At 53.0% G+C, this 16,828-nt stretch overlaps 1 protein-coding gene across 5 annotated transcripts in view; it reads right to left on the reverse strand.

Moving 5' to 3' along the window:
- The window catches only part of SAMD11 (sterile alpha motif domain containing 11), an 87,150-nt gene that overhangs the window by 57,011 nt on the left and 13,311 nt on the right, over nt 1–16,828 (reverse strand). For 4 of the 5 annotated variants that reach the window (XM_086860184.1, XM_086860183.1, XM_086860185.1 and 1 more), the window contains 2 exons: nt 5,382–5,560; nt 1,252–1,302 (listed from right to left, as the gene is read on the reverse strand). In XM_086860184.1, the coding sequence (XP_086716310.1) occupies nt 1,252–1,302; nt 5,382–5,560 (230 nt within the window). Of the gene's footprint in view, nt 1–1,251; nt 1,303–5,381; nt 5,561–5,909; nt 6,273–16,828 lie in introns of those variants that run through there. The other variant, XM_086860187.1, reaches the window with a different exon arrangement.

The raw sequence follows: 16,828 nt of genomic DNA on the forward strand, positions 1-16,828 counted from the left end.
TGTTGGCACCCTCAGCTGCCATTGTGCAGAATCATTGCTCACAGGGCCATTAATTAAGGCACTGTCAGCACTTCCATCCCAAACCTCTGCCTTTTAGGAGTTTATAACTCAGCCATAAAACTCTGCTCTGGGCTGAAATTTAGCATGAAAGGCTCTGCCTGGAAAAAATCCATCCTTTTGTATTTGAGAGTCCCAAAAGCTTGGAGCAGCAAACCAGGGGTTTCATTCTAAGGGCTGCCTTTCAAAAACCTGTTTTTATGGGTGCTGGCTGGGCTGGGCCTGCTGCACTGGCTCATTGTGCTCACTGTGGGATGGGGTTTGTGCTCTTAACGCTGGAAAAATTAGGAATTATTGGGGTTTGTGGTTCAGAGCCACAGTCTGTGCTTAGTTAAACACTAGAGAATTCCTCTGCCCTCACTGCTCCCTATAGGAGGATGAGTCCACATGGATTTCTCACCTTCATTCCCATGAAGTTTAATTCCCTTTAATTCCAGCAGTCAGTTAAAGACATGGGAAATGTCCTCTGCTCCACCAGTGGTGTTATTTCCCCTTTTTTCCACCTCTAACTGACCAGGTTCACACAAAACATCAAGAACTCTGTTTAGCACAGCTCCAATTTCTCACTGGGCTGCTCTTTGCCAGCAGATCCTGACTGCCCCAGCAGCCCCAGAGCCTCGCTCTGCCCCTCCTGCCCTCAGCTGCCTCCTCCTGCTCTGTTTTCTCCTCCCTGAGAAGTTTCCCAGCTGCCCAGATTTACTGTCCTCACTCTAAAAACCGAGAAATTTTCTACAACTCAAGGGCTGCATCCTCACCTGTCAATCCAGAATAAAAGAGACCTTTCAAAATCCCAGCTTTTAGTGCAAATTTCTGGATTTTTTAAGGATTAGAAGAGTTTGTGATTGCTTGCAGCACATGAAGATAATGCACCACGCCCAAGATATCAACTGACCCAGAGGTCACAGAGGAATATTCATCTTTGTAACTGGAGATCTTCAATTTATGAATTTCCACCTTCTTGGGACCAGAGTAAACGGATCAAAATTGGGCTTTTTTACAAGTCTCATCGATTCTCTCTTCCAATGTGAAGGGACTCGTTATCCCCACAACTTCCCAAAATAAAAGAAGAGGGCACGTGGGAAGGGGAGAGTGAGGAACACAGGGAATTGACAGAATTGACAGAAATGTTAATTTACATCCAGAAACAAAGCAGAAACTCTCAGCCTACCACAGAGAGGTGCCCCAAATCAGTACCTGCAAGAGGTCTCTCGGAAGGAGATGTTCAGATCCCAGTGGGTGTGGATCCTGTAACAAACAGAGGAGAGGTCAGAGGCACGGGCTGAGCGCTCTACTCCTGCCCCTCAAACCCTGCTCCCTGCTGGGGACCCCCACAGCCCCTTCAGCCCCAATTCCTGCCCAGTCCAGCCCCAATTCCTGCCCAGTCCAGCCCCAATTCCTGCCCAGTCCAGCCCCAATTCAGAGCTCACAGCAGGACCCAGGAGCTGCTCAGCACTGGGAAATTCTCTCCTGGCTCCATCCTCACCCTCTCCTGGCTCCATCCTGACCCTCTCCTGCCCCATCCTCACCCTCTCCTGGCTCCATCCTCACCCTCTCCTGGCTCCATCCTGACCCTCTCCTGGCTCCATCCTGACCCTCTCCTGGCTCCATCCTCACCCTCTCCTGGCTCCATCCTCACCCTCTCCTGCCCCATCCTGACCCTCTCCTGGCTCCATCCTCACCCTCTCCTGGCTCCATCCTCACCCTCTCCTGCCCCATCCTGGCCCCCTCTCTGTTCACCCTCTCCCTGGGAGCTGCAGGGCTCTGTCTCAGCTCCCAGGCCCCTGTCCCAAGGGGGCAGAGCTCAGTGCTGACATTTTGGGCAGAAGCCTCAGCCGTGCCTGTGCCGTGCTCCCTCCCCAGCTGGAAATGAATCCTCAGCGATTTCCTCGCTCAGAAATGAGCCCAGCACGCTCTGTCACTGCCTGAGACATACAGGAGCAGCAGCTTTGGGATGAACAATGTCCTGAACTAAAGCAGAGCAGCCAGTGAGGATTTTTGATGGGATTTTTTTGATTGGATAGGCAGAGCTGGATCCTCCCTGCTCCTCCCAGTTATCCCAGTCTCAGCTTCCACAGTCTCCCAGTATCCATGCCAGGCTGTTTCCCAGCACCCAGAATGCTGAGCAGGGAGTGAACAGAGATTCAGGGAATCTCATCCATGGATCCTGGAAGAACAGCCTGACAGCTGCAGCAGGACCTGGGGCATCTGGGCTGTTCTCCAGCACAGAATTGCTGCTGCCAGGGTCAGCCCCGAGGAGACCAGGAGAGCTGTCAGACACAGGGAGATGGGCAGAGCTGCCAAGAGCACTTGTAGGGCAAGACCTTTTTCCTTTCCTTTCCCCTTTCCCTCTGCTCTCACATCTTCCTAGGCAAGCAGGGATGTCGTGCTGGTTGGGATATTTTATCCTGCAGCATCCCTGGGAAGCCAGTGGCTGTTCTCCCCCTCTCTTTCCCCCATGTCCACATCCTCACACAGTCAGAGAGACCTTCCCAGCACTCTGAGCAGGTGTTTGAGCTTCACTCCTCCTCAGCCACACCACCCCACTGCTGGGGACTCGGCCAAAGCCATTCCTGACCCACCCTGTTCAATCCCCAATGCTGTCACTGCATTTCTCCTCCCACACCAGTCAAAGAGGCCACTCTTTAAAACAGGAATTAAATGCATCAACCCACAGGACAATGCTGGGCTTGAATCCAGCAGCGAGTGAGGATTTTGCTGTTAAAGCTGAGCCTTCCTCCCTGGCTCCCCTGGCTTTCATCTGCCTGGAGATTCCTGGGATGACATCCTGGAGATCCTGACAGGCAGTTTGCACCTCGGGGTGGAAACGCTCCCAGGCTGAGCTCATGCATTTCTCAGGGCTGGGTGGAATCTCCCTGCGAGGGCAGGGAAGTTAAAGCTTCCCAAGCTACTGCAGAGCAATGGAATTTGTGGAGTCTAATTCAGAATTACAGAATCAGAAAGGTTGGAAAAGCCCTCTAAATTCATCCAGTCCAACTTTGAACCCAGCCCTGCCACGTTCACCACTAAACCACATCCCCAGGTGCCACATCCACACCTTCCCTGAGCACTTCCAGGGATGGTGATTCCACCACTTCCCTCCTTTGGTGTCTGGGATAACCCAGAGGGCAGCAACAGAAGCCAAGGCTGTTAAAGGCTGAGGTGAGGGACCAGCCAAGAAACTTCCACCTCCTGCTGTAATCCCCAGAATCTTTCCTTCACCAGTACCCAGCCCTTGCCACATCAGGGAATAGGGAAAAGAGGAAAAGGCAAAGAACGCTTTGAAAAGCAGCAGTGCAGGTGTTCACAGTGCCAGGGGGCACATCCAGGGCTGCAGGAGGAGAACCCAGGTTTGCTGAGGCCTGGCCTTGTTTCCCCATCCCAGTTTAACCTATTTGTCCTCTCAGTGGGGGACAGTAAAGCCCCAGCCCTGGGGGGAGGACGCAGCAGGTGAATTAAGGCAGTAGCAGATGGGGCACAGTCCCTGCAGGGCCCAGCTGTCCTGTCTGGGCTGTGGTGCCTTTGTGCTGCTGCTGCTGTCCCCAGAGCCACCCTGGACACCCCCAGGCCAGCAGGAGAGGGACAAGCTGCTCCTGCTGTCCCCAGAGCCATCCTGGGTCCCCAGAGCCACCCTGGACACCCCCAGGCCAGCAGGAGAGGGACAGGCTGCTCCCCACTCGAGGCCCTGGAACAGCTGGAAGTGTCCTGTCCGGGGATAAAACGCTTGGGAATGCTGCAGGTGGGAGCAGTGGATGTTCCCTGCCTGAGCACTGAATTCCTGGTTTTTCCCTTGTTCCTGCACTCACAGGAGTTCTGCCTGCTCCCCTCGCCCCACTGTCCCAGCTTTTCCCCCCACTCTGCATCCCAGCTCCCAGGAAAAGGAAAAGAACAGCTGCACAGAGGCTGAGAATTTAACCCAGCTGGGAGAATCCTGCTCTCCTCCAAGGAAATAAAGCTTAACCTCCAGACAAACTGATGAGAACTGCTGGAGAGCACAGCCGTGGCGAGCTGGGGGATCGCTGCCTGAGAGCTGCCAAACATTTTTCCTTCATTTCCTAATAAACAAGGCAAAGCAATTACAGTAATTAAAGATTTAAGATAAGAGCACTTTGTATTTGGGGGGCTTGGCATTATCAATTACGGAGTTATCGTGTTGTTCTCCCTCCTAATGAGACAATCTAGCACCGCAATTCTGCAGCATTAAAAGCCTAATTAAAGGGGGCAGGAGGAGCAGGGCAGTTCACCAAAACTGATTGGGAGTATTCCCTGTGCTTTGGTGGCTCCTGGGCAGCCCAGGTGCATTCCCAAAACACCTTTCCATTTCCAGGCTCCTGGACAGCTGCAATGATAAACCCAGACTTTAATTACAGGAGGGTTTTATGGGAAGAGCTGGTTGCTCTTTTGTCTCCCTGCTCCCAGCCCTCAGCTGCTGAGGGTACCAGCATCTGTCGGAGGGAAGGGGGAAGCAGCTCCTCTACTGCCAGGCAAGGAACACATAAAACATTAGAAAAGCAATTACAGCCCTTCAGTTCCCTCTGCTCTGGTTTTATAGGGCTTGTCTCAGGATCTGAGCCCTGCTGTGCATCACGGGGGGATGACAGCCGAGATGAGCCGCAATGATCTGCTCGGGAGGCTCAGGCACGGCGCCTTTAGGGGTTTGTTTTCCCGGGGTTACAGATTTTCTGCAATTCCTGGTTTTTCAGAGGGGTGAGAGAACCTGGAATTTTGCAGCTGAATTTTGAGGGCACTGAGGCCTCCCAGGAGAGCCCAGGTGAGAGTTACCAGGACCTGACTCAGGACAATCCTTTCTTCTCTTCCTCTAGGACTGCACAATTCCAGGATGAATGTTCATGAGAAAAACAGGATCAAAATCAAGCAGTTCCTCCTCCCTGCTGCAACTCCATCTATTCTCCCTCGTTCCTAGAGGCTCTCAGGATGCTCTGACACTTATAATCAAAACCCCACACCCTGCTGCTATCCCTTCCCAAACTCTGTTCCCCAACACTGAATTCCCCAGTTTCAGTGACATCCCAGTTTGAGCACAATTGAAAGCAGAAGGCAGGATTTGGGCTCCCACACCTCTGTATTCCAGACAGCTGAAGCCCACAGATGATTTCTTGGTCACAGAGCCACAGAGCCCTGGACAGAGAGTGAGACCCAAGTGATCACCTGCAAATCCAGAGCCTTCAGTGCAAATTGCAACCAGGAGTGGAAAATCCCCCCTGGCTGCCCTGTGGGAGCTGAAATGTGACATCTGCAGTGAGACTGCAGCCCCTGGCCCCACGGGGCAGTGCTGGCTCTCCCAGTGCAGCACTGACTGCAAGTACCTTCTTTTCATGATACTGATGTGCAGATCCTCCTCCTGCTTCACTTCGGGGGGCTGCCCATTGCTCTTGTCGCTCTCCTCGCTGTCCTCGCTGTGAGAGAAGATGGAGCTCAGCTCTTTCTTGGGGACCCTGGTGGGGGGCAGGGGGATCGTCCTCTTCTCTGCCAGGCGGCCCCGGTTCTGGGATGGGTTTGGAATGGGGAGAGGGAAAGAGAACAAAACAAGGATTTGGTGAATAATCTCAGAATTTCCTCAAACATCAAACAAAAACTTGTTTACTTCTGTCAAAAAGCTCTTCTTGACAAGCCAAAGCTGCCAGTCCCTGCATGGCTCACACTTTGTCCTGGTCACTTTGCAAAGGATTTTCCAGCACAGGCATCCCTGTTCCTAATTTTTCCAGTTCCGACCAAGCCTTGCAGCCTCTCCCAGCCCTTCATCTCATCCACACTGTGAGGAAAGGAAGGTGGCAGCAGAATCAGGCACCAATCTCTGTCTCCAGAATATTTCCCACCAAGTATTTCCACCTCACCGTTCAGTTAAACTGTGCCAGCAGCCCAGGAAAATGACGATCCAGGGCTGTAAAGGGACACCTGCCTGTGCCAGCCAGCAGCAGGGAAACACCCTGGAAAACCAGGGAGGTTGTGGTGCCACTGCTCCACAGAATCCGTAATTTTAGCCAACAAAATCATGGAATTGGGACAGGAACCCCAGCGAGGGAAAGCGAGGCCACAGCTCTGTGCCCGTTCTCCAGACAGAGAGAAAGGTGTGTGAAACAGGACCAGTAAATGCACAGGAACACCTAAATAGTAACAGCTTCTCTGAAAAAAACTGATTTCAACTTCCCAAATAAACCTGGCAAAAGGAAGAAGCCCTGGGAAAGCCAGGCAGGCTCTCTGCAGGGGAGGAACACATGTTTTTTTAATTAACCAAATTAAGAACTTTCCACAAATACCAAACAAAAACTTGTTTACCTCTGTCAATAAATTCCAGTTGTGCTCGTTAAGGGCAGCCCTAATCACTGTGATAATGAGCTAAACCCATCTGGAAGGCATCACCCCGAGGAGCCACAGGGGCTTTTCCCCTTGAGCTGCAGGTCCCAGCCAAGAGCAGTCTGAGAGCAGCAGGCACCCGGGGGAGAGGGGAACAGCGGGCCAAAAATGGCATAAAATTGGGAAAATGTGGGGGAAACCATGCACCTTATGAACTGTGCATCTCTTGCCCTCAAATACTTTTTGTGTTCAAGGTGCTTTCCCAGTCCTGCCCCTCTCTGTGCACACAGGGAACCTGCCCCAGGCGCAGCCTCTGCCCAAAGCCACATCAGGAACAGCAGCAAACTCAGGCAAAAGAGGAGAAGAACCAGGGCTTGTAAATCCCAGGATTTCAGCCCTAACAATGCCATTTTAAAAGTCCTGTTTGCTTTGTATTTTTACCCTCAGGTTTGGGGTGCATTTTGTTTCTTTACTTACTACGTCCCTCTGTACCCGGAAAATTAAAATAGACTGAGCCAATCAATTTTACCTTTTATATTCATCTAGAGCCAGTTTGGAATCAATTGCACTTCCCTAATCTGTTTAGAGGAATCCAGCAGCAGACACACATCACTTTCAAATTAAGCACAAAGGTAGCCAGAAGCCTGGCCCAGAACCTGCTCCATAATCAATTGTCGTGCCATTGACTTGGAAGGGCTCTGGTCCAAGCTGCAAACACAAAAACCTCTCCAAACACGCCCAGCACATCCCCAGGGAGGAGCTGAGGGAACAGCCAGGCAGGGCAGGTGTCCGTGTAGAATTACAGCCCAGGAACCCTCCAACAACCCCATCAAGGCCTGAGAGGAGCCAAAGGTGTTTCCCACCAGTGCTTCAGCTCGAGGAACCCCTGGGAGGTTGTATCCTCCTCTCCCAACACCGGGATACCCCCAGCCCCAGGATGGGGGGCAGAGCATCCCTTTTCCTCTCTTTCATGAACCCAAGCCAACATCACAATCCTCCAAAGCCTCTGCGAGGGCTGAGTGTGAAGGACACTGCAGAACAGCCTCATGCTCCAGGCTCCCCTCCCTTCCTACATGGTTAAAGATTCATTTTGTGGGTTCTGGTTGCAGCTAACAAAGCACAGCTGGGGTTGGAGTCAATAAGCCCCCATTCCCCCTCTGCCTCCCTACCCTCCCAGGGTCTTTTGACACCATTAATTGCTTTCATTGCCTCTCAAAAGTATTGTCAGGGTGGGGGTGGCTTTGCTTTTAAAAAAAAAAATCACAGCCAGGAATATTTCCTTTCCCCGGGAAAAATCAGATGGGCACCAGCACATGATTTAAAGTTACTCCAGTCCAGAGATGCAGCTGCAATTAAAGAAAACCAAAAAACAACCCAAGAACTTGGGAACAGCAGCAGGTTCTGGGAATGGAGGAGTCTGGAAGGCTGATCTCTCTATCCTGAGAGGAGAGGAGCACCAGTAAGATGGGAAACGCTGGGGGTATTTCTTCCCGTCTGGATGAACAGGGAAATTCTGCTCTGTGAGGCTGAGCAGGGTCAGCAGAGCTACAAAATCAAACCCTTCCCCTGCAGCCATCCAAACCCTCCTGGAGCTCAGTTCCCCCCCAGGCCAGAGCCCCCAAATCCAAGGGGCTGCAGGAGAGCCCTGCTGGGAGAGCTCGGGCTCGGGGCACACACCGGGAGGGAGAGCTGGGAAGGTTCCCTGGCCTGGGAGCTGCTGCAGCCAGACAGCCTGGGGTGATGGAGAGGGAGGGGAAGGGGAAGGGGAAGGGGAAGGGGAAGGGGAAGGGGAAGGGGAAGGGGAAGGGGAAGGGGAAGGGGAAGGGGAAGGGGAAGGGGAAGGGGAAGGGGAAGGGCCCTCGCCAGGACAGTCCCTGGTGAGCATTTAATCTATCCCAGCCCTAGAGAGCTCCGAGGCAAAAACAGCCCCACGGAACAACAGAAAAATAACAAAGCAGATGAAAGTAAAGGTTTTGGCAGTCCAGTGAAACCCTGGAGAGCTGATCCCAGTGGGAACTGACCCCAGCAGCGGAGCAGGTGCAGTCCCTGCCAAGCCAAGGCCACCAAAACAGACACACAAATTCAAGTGCCCCAAGAATCTGCTCCCACCTAAAAATATCAAAGCTGGTTGCAAGATGATTCACGTGCCTGTGATTCAACCCTCAAAAATAATTACTACTGGGTAAAAAACCTGCAGGAAAAAACCCCAGGCCATGCATTCCTTCTTCATAGGTAAAGCTGGGAAACACAGGGAGCAGACAGGGAATGCTGGGGGGAGGTCTGTGAGCTGCCAGTGCTGGGAGCAGGAGGATTCTAAATCTCTTCCATATGGGAAGGAAATCCTCAAGCCCAGACAGCATTTTCTCTCTCTTTTTATTGATAATAAAGATAGGGAAAAGGAAAGGGGGAGGTTCAGAGAGCCTGGGATATTTTTGTTTTGCTTTTCCAAATAATAAACCTGGCGGAATGGCTTTAATTAGGGACATTAGGCAGCAGTGGGGACCACACATCCCCCTGTAGAATAACTGGCAGAGTTTGCATTTACCTTCAGCTGTGATTAGTGTAAACACCTCAGAGAGGGTCAGGTTGCCTTCCAGGATAATCCTGCCCTGTCCCCTGGGCCCTCATTAGCCCTTCCAGCCCAACGTGCTCCCAGCCCCACTGCTCCAGTAGCAAATCCAGCTCTGGGTGCACCAGAATCTGCATCCAAGCAGAGGTCACAGGCAGGAGGAGGTGGCCAGGCTCTCATCCCACCTCCTGGCCCAGAGCTCAGCACTGGACACCTGAATAAAGCAGCTCCCGAGGCATCCCCTCCCCAGCCATGCCCAGCCCTGTCACCTGGCCACTGACAGGTTTGTCCTCCATCACCTCCTCCCAGGGACACCAGTGCCACACTGGAACTGTTCCAGCACGGCAGGGATGGCCCAAAGCAAGAACAGCCAGCAATTAGTAAATAGTAACAGCTTCTCTGAAAACAAAAACCTGATTTCAGCTTTCCAAATAAGCCTGGCAAAAGGCAGAAGTCCTGGGAAAGCCGGGCAGGCTCCACAGGGGAGGGACACTGATGGAGGAGCCCCATGGTCAGGCAGAAAAGGAAGGGGAGACAGACCAGGAAGCCTCTCCCAGGTTTTGGGGACTGTCACATCCCTCATCAGTGCCATGGAGGGGCTCTCCAGGCTCTGGCAGGGACTGGAGGAGGAAGAAAGGAAAGAAGCAGGGCACAGCCAGACAGGTCCCACAGCTGGAAGCAGGGGACAGCAGCCCTGGGGGACAGCTGTCCCCAGCAGGCTGCCCAGAGCTGAGCCTCAGCAATGGCTTGGGCTGGCAGCAGCTGCTGCAGAGAGAGCTCTCAGCTCCAGCACAGAGAGCCCAGCTCCTGTTGGGGTGTTTCATCTTCAAGTGCACCAGAGAAGAAAATCACTCTTGACCACAACTTCCCTGAGTAACCCGAGCAATGCCCTCGACTGCTCGTGCTCAGGCTCCTGCTACAAACACCAGCAGCAAGAGGTTCCCTCCTTGTCCCTGGCCCTCATCCTGTTCACAGGGTTTATCCCAGTTATGCTGGAAGCTCTCTGGGGCAGAGGGTGATGTGTGGAGCAGAGAAATCGGCTCCTGCTATAATTGAAGAAAATACGGAAGTTTTAACCCAAAAGAAAGGTGCCCAGAAGGGAAGCTGCAGCTCTCCCCATCAATATTCACAACATTTTGTGAAGCCCTAAAGAAACAGATGAACAAGATCTGGGAACAGAAGGGAACATTTCCCATTCAGAATCTCTCAGAGAGTTATAAAGCCCAAAGGATAATTTGTTAATAGAGAGAGCCACGCTTTTCTGGGAAAAGCCAATCGGAATTTCCAGGCTTTGAAGGGAAGTAGGTCTAAGATAGAAAATCTATCAGGCCTTTGGAGCTACCCTTTTTCAAAACCTCTTTGGAAGAAGGCTGAAAAGTGTCCTGCTCTTTGTTTTCTGTGTCTGTTTCCACATCAAATGACTTTGTCCCTTTTAGCCTGAGGTGGCAAAGGAGGAAGCAGAGATGTGAAGCCAGCTCCTCAGGCAATGTAAGTCAGTTCTGATGGAGCAGAAGTCAACTTCCACCAGCTGAGAGTGGAACGCTGTTGCTATCTCCTAAACAAAGGCAAAACCTACAGACTTTTCCCTTTTTTCTTTCCTTGTCTGCTCTACCTCTCAGGTGAAGAGACAAGGAGCAAAGGGTGTGGATGCTCTCAGACATTTCCCCTTCTCTTCCCACACCTCGCTGCTGCACCTCTGGAGCGGCAGAAGAACAGGAGAGCAGCTCTTGGAGCCATCCCTGCCTCATCACAGGGCTGTCTGTCCTGTCCCCCTGTCCCTGCCTCATCACAGGGCTGTCTGTCCTGTCCCCCTGTCCCTGCCTCATCACAGGGCTGTCAGTCCTGTCCCCCTGTCCCTGCCTCATCACAGGGCTGTCTGTCCTGTCCCCCTGTCCCTGCCTCATCACAGGGCTGTCTGTCCCTGTCTCACTCTCAGGGCTGCCTGTCCCTGTCCCCCTGTCACTCTCAGGACTGTCCCTGTCCCCCTGTTCCTGCCATCCCCTCCCCACAGCACCTTCCTCGGTATCACCCACAGAATGATGTAAAACCAGCCCCAAAAGGCCATTTCCCCTCTCCCCATTTCCCTGGTGCCTCTCCCCCAAGGGGCTGTACCTCTCCTGCACCTTTACTCCTTTTCTCAGCCTCGTGTCCCTCCCACCCCACATTCCCTATGCAAACCTCAGCCCCACACCCCTCCCACCCCACATTCCCTATCCAAACCTCAGCCCCACACCCCTCCCACCCCACATTCCCTATCCAAACCTCAGCCTCCAGCCCTGCTCTGCAATTTGCCTGCCACACCTGGGGGATTTCCCAGCAAATTGTATTACTTTATTTGGTCAATTGGCCTACAAATTGATTTTCCTGTACAAATAATGAACATTTATGGTTATTTTCCCCATAGACTGCTTTATTTCACGTGTAACAAAGACTGATTTCCTGCAGGTTTTGAGACCTGAGCACATGAACTGCAGTTCCTGTGACCCCTGGCTGATGGATGGCAAAGGGCTCCAAGCACAACTGGAGGGTTTGGGGTTTTTATTTTTACCCTGACTCTGTACAGAGAGAGGCGACTGCTGAAGCAAATGTCGGTACCAGCCCAAGGCATTCTAGAGAATAATGGGAATAAATTGTTTTAGAAGAGATCCAGTCCCAGGATCAGGCAGCCACGAGGCCAAGCAAACACAGGTGAAGGAGCTGGAGCAGCCACATCCCCTGCTCATCACTGCCCTTGGGGACACCCTGCAAGGCCCTTCCTCCCTCTGCATTCCTTGGAGGGAAGAGGAGGAGTCAGGGAGGCTTCCAGGAAAGCAGCTGGGCTGAGGTGCCCTGATGGGATTTGTGAGCAGGAGCTGTGGGATTGCTCTGCCCCGGCAGCAGCTCCACACACCTTTCATCCCCACACAATCCATCCCCACACATTTCATCCCCACACATTTCATCCCCACACAATCCATCCCCACACAATCCATCCCCACACAATCCATCCCCACACAATCCATCCCCACACATTTCATCCCCACACAATCCATCCCCACACAATCCATCCCCACACATTTCATCCCCACACACAATCCATCCCCACACACAATCCATTCCCACACACAATCCATCCCCACACAATCCATCCCCACACATTTCATCCCCACACACAATCCATCCCCACACACAATCCATTCCCACACACAATCCATCCCCACACAATCCATCCCCACACATTTCATCCCCACACAATCCATCCCCACACAATCCATCCCCACACAATCCATCCCCACACAATCCATCCCCACACAATCCATCCCCACACACAATCCATCCCCACACACAATCCATCCCCACACAATTCAAACCCACCCATTTCATCCTCACCCATTTCATCCCCACTAATTAAGAGGGCAGCAGAGCCTGGAGCCAGTTCTGGGGTCGCTCCCGCAGGTGGGGGAAGGCTGTTTGTGTGCAGGGGGGGCTAACAGCCCGAGCTGAGCAGGGCATGTTTAATTTTGTTTAATTTAATTCCTCGTGACGGCTGAGCCTGCCAGGAGGGCCAGAGGCCTCCGAGGGCAGAGCCAGGGAGGTTTCTCAGGTGCATCTGATGGAGGGTGGCCACAGAAGAGAAAGTCAATTATCAGCCCCAGGCCTCGGGGGTGGGTTTGGCCGTGAAACCTGACTCAAATCCAATAAAAAATTAACTGATTGTGAACAAGTGCTCACCGTGAGTCTGGGCTGCTCCCTGCCACGGAGGGAACTGGTGAGTGACACAGGGCCTGGAAGGCTTGGGCTGAGGAAAACTCCCAATTCCTGCCTCCATCCCTTGGCTGGGGGATCCCTCCCCTGCTCCTGGCACTGCTGGGGAACGAGCGGCCCTCAGCCCCTGGAGACACCGGGAGCCCAGGAAGGTGGGGACACCTGAGGGGACAGGAGCCCAGCAAGGTGGGCACACCTGAGGGGACAGGAGCCCAGCAAGGTGGGGACACCTGAGGGGACAGGAGCCCAGCAAGGTGGGCACACCTGAGGGGACAGGAGCCCAGCAAGGTGGGCACACCTGAGGGGACAGGAGCCCAGGAAGGTGGGGACACCTGAGGGGACTCATCCTGGCCCCAGCACAACCCTGCCTGCTCCCAGGTGTGTTCTGCACTGGGGTCACTCCCAGCACCACAACCAAAGATCCCTGACACTGTGAGCACCACCAGACCCAAAGCATTAACCCCTGGACTCCAAAAAACACCAGGAACACACACCCAGCTGCAAAGGATAAACCACTGTACCCCAAAAAAACACCAGGAACACACACCAGCTGCAAAGGATAAACCACTGTACCCCAAAAATCACCAGGAACACACACCCAGCAGCAAAGGATAAACCACTGTACCCCAAAAAATACCAGGAACACACACCCAGCTGGCTCAGCACGCTGGGAGCACCACCAGGTGACACCACACGATTTACAACATTTGTATTTATAAATAACACTGGGAAATGAATGACCAGTAAATACAGTGGCTTCCCCACGAGCACGGGAGGATGTGGGGAGTGTTGGGAGTTGTGTGTTTTGAAGGGAAACACAGAATATTAAAAAAGAATAATACAAGAAAGGTAAATAATTCATCAAAAGAATGAAAAACAAGAAGCTGGAAGGGAAGAAAGAAAAAGAAGCAATGCCAGAGGGAAGAGTTTTCTAAGAAGGTGAAAAAAACCTGATCTCGCATGGGAGTGAAAACCAGAACCAAAGTTAACTGGAGTAAAACAGAGGGGAAGTGTTAAAGGTGGAACATTTTAGCTGGAAATGGTCTCTTCCCTGTCAGGCACTGAGCAATTCCCAGGGTGGGAAGCAGAGCTGGGCCAGGGGGGATCTGAGGTGGCTTCCAGCAGCACCAACACCATGGACAGAGCCTTCTCCCAAAGCTGCTCCTGAAGGAATTCCAGCACTCCTTGCACCCAGAGCCCCCCAGTCTGCTGTACAGACCCACATTAACACAGTGTGCCCACAACTCTGTGAGCCTTGGAGCTTTCCTTCGGTTCTGAACCCAAAACTCGCTGCAGAATTGCATTTTGCCGATGGTCGCTGTGCAGCTGCCGTGCCCTGCTCGAGGACACAGCACAGCTGCACAAATCCAAGCCTGCAGCTTTCAGTGTGAACACTCTGGGGTTCCCTGCATGAGGAAATCCTTCCCGTGCTGGAAGGACCCTGGGCTGGGCTCGGAAAGCCCCTGGATGGGAGTTCCAGCTGGAGAACCTCAGGTGAAAGGCACCTGTGCTGAGGCTGCTGAGGAGGTGAGACCATAGGTGGCACTCCTCCCCTCCAGTGCTGCACAGCAAACTGAGCCCCAGCTCTATTTACTTGCTGATTTTCTGGGCCTGTTAAAACAAAAAAAGCCCAGCCAAACACAAGCTCTGCCAATTCCACTCTGCCAGTCCTAATTCCCCCCTGCAGCTGCAGCAGACACAGACTCCTCAGAGGCCTCCTGATCCTCTTGTGCTCTGCTAAGCAGCTCTGGGTCACCCCGGGAGCACCTGCACGGGAGAGGCTGGCAAAGGGAAAGTGAAATCCCAGCCTGGGTGTGCTCTCCATCACATCTTCCTCCTGCAGGGCTCACCACTTCCAATTCACAGCTTTGGTTTTCCCCTGCAAACACCCAAGGTGACACCTGCTTGAAAGGTCAAGGAGGAATCCTGCCCCAGGAATTCCTGTCCCCAGCTCAGGACAGCCCTGCCATGGACACATCCTGCTCCAGGAATCTTGCTCTGGATTTCCCTCACTCCAGCTCAAAGCAGAAGTAAAATATAAATGTCAGAGCAGAGCACAACATTCCCTGAACTCCACAGGGTAATCCTTGCACAGGCACAACCCAGCTCAAACCCAGCACAAACCCGAATTCTGATGGAGAAACAGCCAAAATAAGGGTTAAATCAAATTACGGTCAAACTCTTACAGCCATTAGCTGTGGAGACGCCAGATCAGGTCTGAGAGACAGCTCCTGAGAAGTAAATGCCCCACGCAAATAAACCAGGATCAGATGGACAAATCCCTGCAGACCTTTCCAGAGGCTCAGCCGGATCTCCCCGCGCCCTGTGCTGAGGCAGGTGAGCCCTTCCCAAACACACAAAGAGCAAAGCAAAAGCAGGCAGAGGCCTGGCTTTGTTTGGACACTGGGTGCCAGCTGGAACTCCAGAAAAATCCCCTCTGAAATCACATTTAAAGTCAGGAGGGTAAACAAGAGCCAAGAGCAGTGTTTAAAAACACAAGCTGAACAAAAAGAAATGCGGATTCTTTCACCAAGGGGGAATTCAGGTGGGAGGAAGTTTGGGCCCTTGGGAGGCCACTTGCTCTTGCCTGATCCCCTTCCCTGGGGAAGCAGTAACCCTTCCCAGGTGTTACTTCCCCAGCCCAGGAGGGAGCAGAGCTGCAGCTCCCCTGCACAGGGTCCCTCACCTGACTGCCACATCCCTGTGCTGGCCCTGCTGCTGCCTCCCCACCCTGGGAATGCTTTTGGAACCAGAAATGGGCCCTGGCAGCTCCTGAGCTGCTGCCTCTCACCTGTTCTCTCCTCCTCAGAGCCAACACCTGGTTTTCACTCCCCTGCCCTCACCTGCAGTCACAGCACAGCAGCTCCCAGACAGGGAGAGCTCCGTAGGCTGCTGAAGGTCCCTGATCCCCCAGCTTTTCCCCTTCTTCCTCTTCCCACACAAACCTGGGACAATTCTCTGCACTGTTAGCCCAGGAAGGCTCCAGGTCAGGCTCCTGAGGCTGTTTCCTCACCGAATTTTCTGCCTGGAATGACTCCCACACATGGTGGGTAATCCCTGAGTTGAAGACAGGGATGACTCAGATGGGCCACAAGGGCAGTTTTGAATTTCTGACTGCATTTTGAATTAACTGCATGGCACTTACAGGCCAACCACAGGCTCGTGTTCTCTAAATCTGAAGTAATTAAATAAAAAAGCACCAACTAAATAATAGTTTTGTGTGTTCCATGCATATTTAAATATTCAAATAATGAGTGTGATATTAATAAAACGTATCAAAATTCACCTGATATAAAGCAGATTTGCTGGCTTACATGTATGGTACAGCTGGGCCTCACAGGGGTGGCAAAAGCAATAAAAGGCAAAAAACCCCAAAATATGTTTGTAGGCAAGCAGCCACTGATATGGGGGGAACCCCATTTCCAGCTCTTTTCCTGGAGGATCACAAGGGTCGTTCCCCTCCTCACGCCCCTCTTCTCCCTCACCCCTTCCCTTTTTAAACCAGGGGGTTTCACACTGAGGGAGAAAACTGCAGCGCCCAAAGCGATCCCTGAGGGTCAGGGACAGCCCAGCCTCGCTCCCATGAATTCCAAGAGCAAGCCCCGAAATGCAGCCTGCTCCCAGGCACACCCCCTCCCCAGCTCGCATCACCAGGATCCTCTGATCAAGGGGGAATTATTTGCTGATCAAGGCTGGTATCGATCGCCTGCCGTCGGCCTGCTGGGATCAGAGCGAGCAGCAGAGCATCCCCTGGCAGACTGAACACTGCCACAGCTGAGGAGGACCAGAGGGAAGGGTCTCCCTCCTCACTGCCAGAATTCAGGAGGCTCAGAGGGAGGGAAGGATCTCTGTCTCACTCCCAGAACCTCAGGGAGGCTGGGAGGGGAGGAAGGTTCTCTGTCTCACTCCCAGAACCTCAGGGAGGCTCAGAGGAAGGAAGGATCTCTCTCTCCCTGCGTTTCCCTCAGCATATGGCAGTTTCACAGCTCGGGGACACCGAGCTGCTCCGTGCCAGGCAGGGCTCACACACCCAGCCCTCGGTGCCAGCAGCCCTGGGGAGGCTCCTCCGGGCAGAGGAGTGGGAGGGAGCAGGGCAGGAGGCATTTCCTGATGGAAATGGGGGTGCAGGTGTCCCACACCCCCGTT

Source organism: Cyanistes caeruleus, chromosome 22, assembly GCF_971803275.1.
Source record: "Cyanistes caeruleus chromosome 22, bCyaCae1.hap1.1, whole genome shotgun sequence".
In the NCBI taxonomy this organism is placed as follows: Eukaryota; Metazoa; Chordata; class Aves; order Passeriformes; family Paridae; genus Cyanistes; species Cyanistes caeruleus.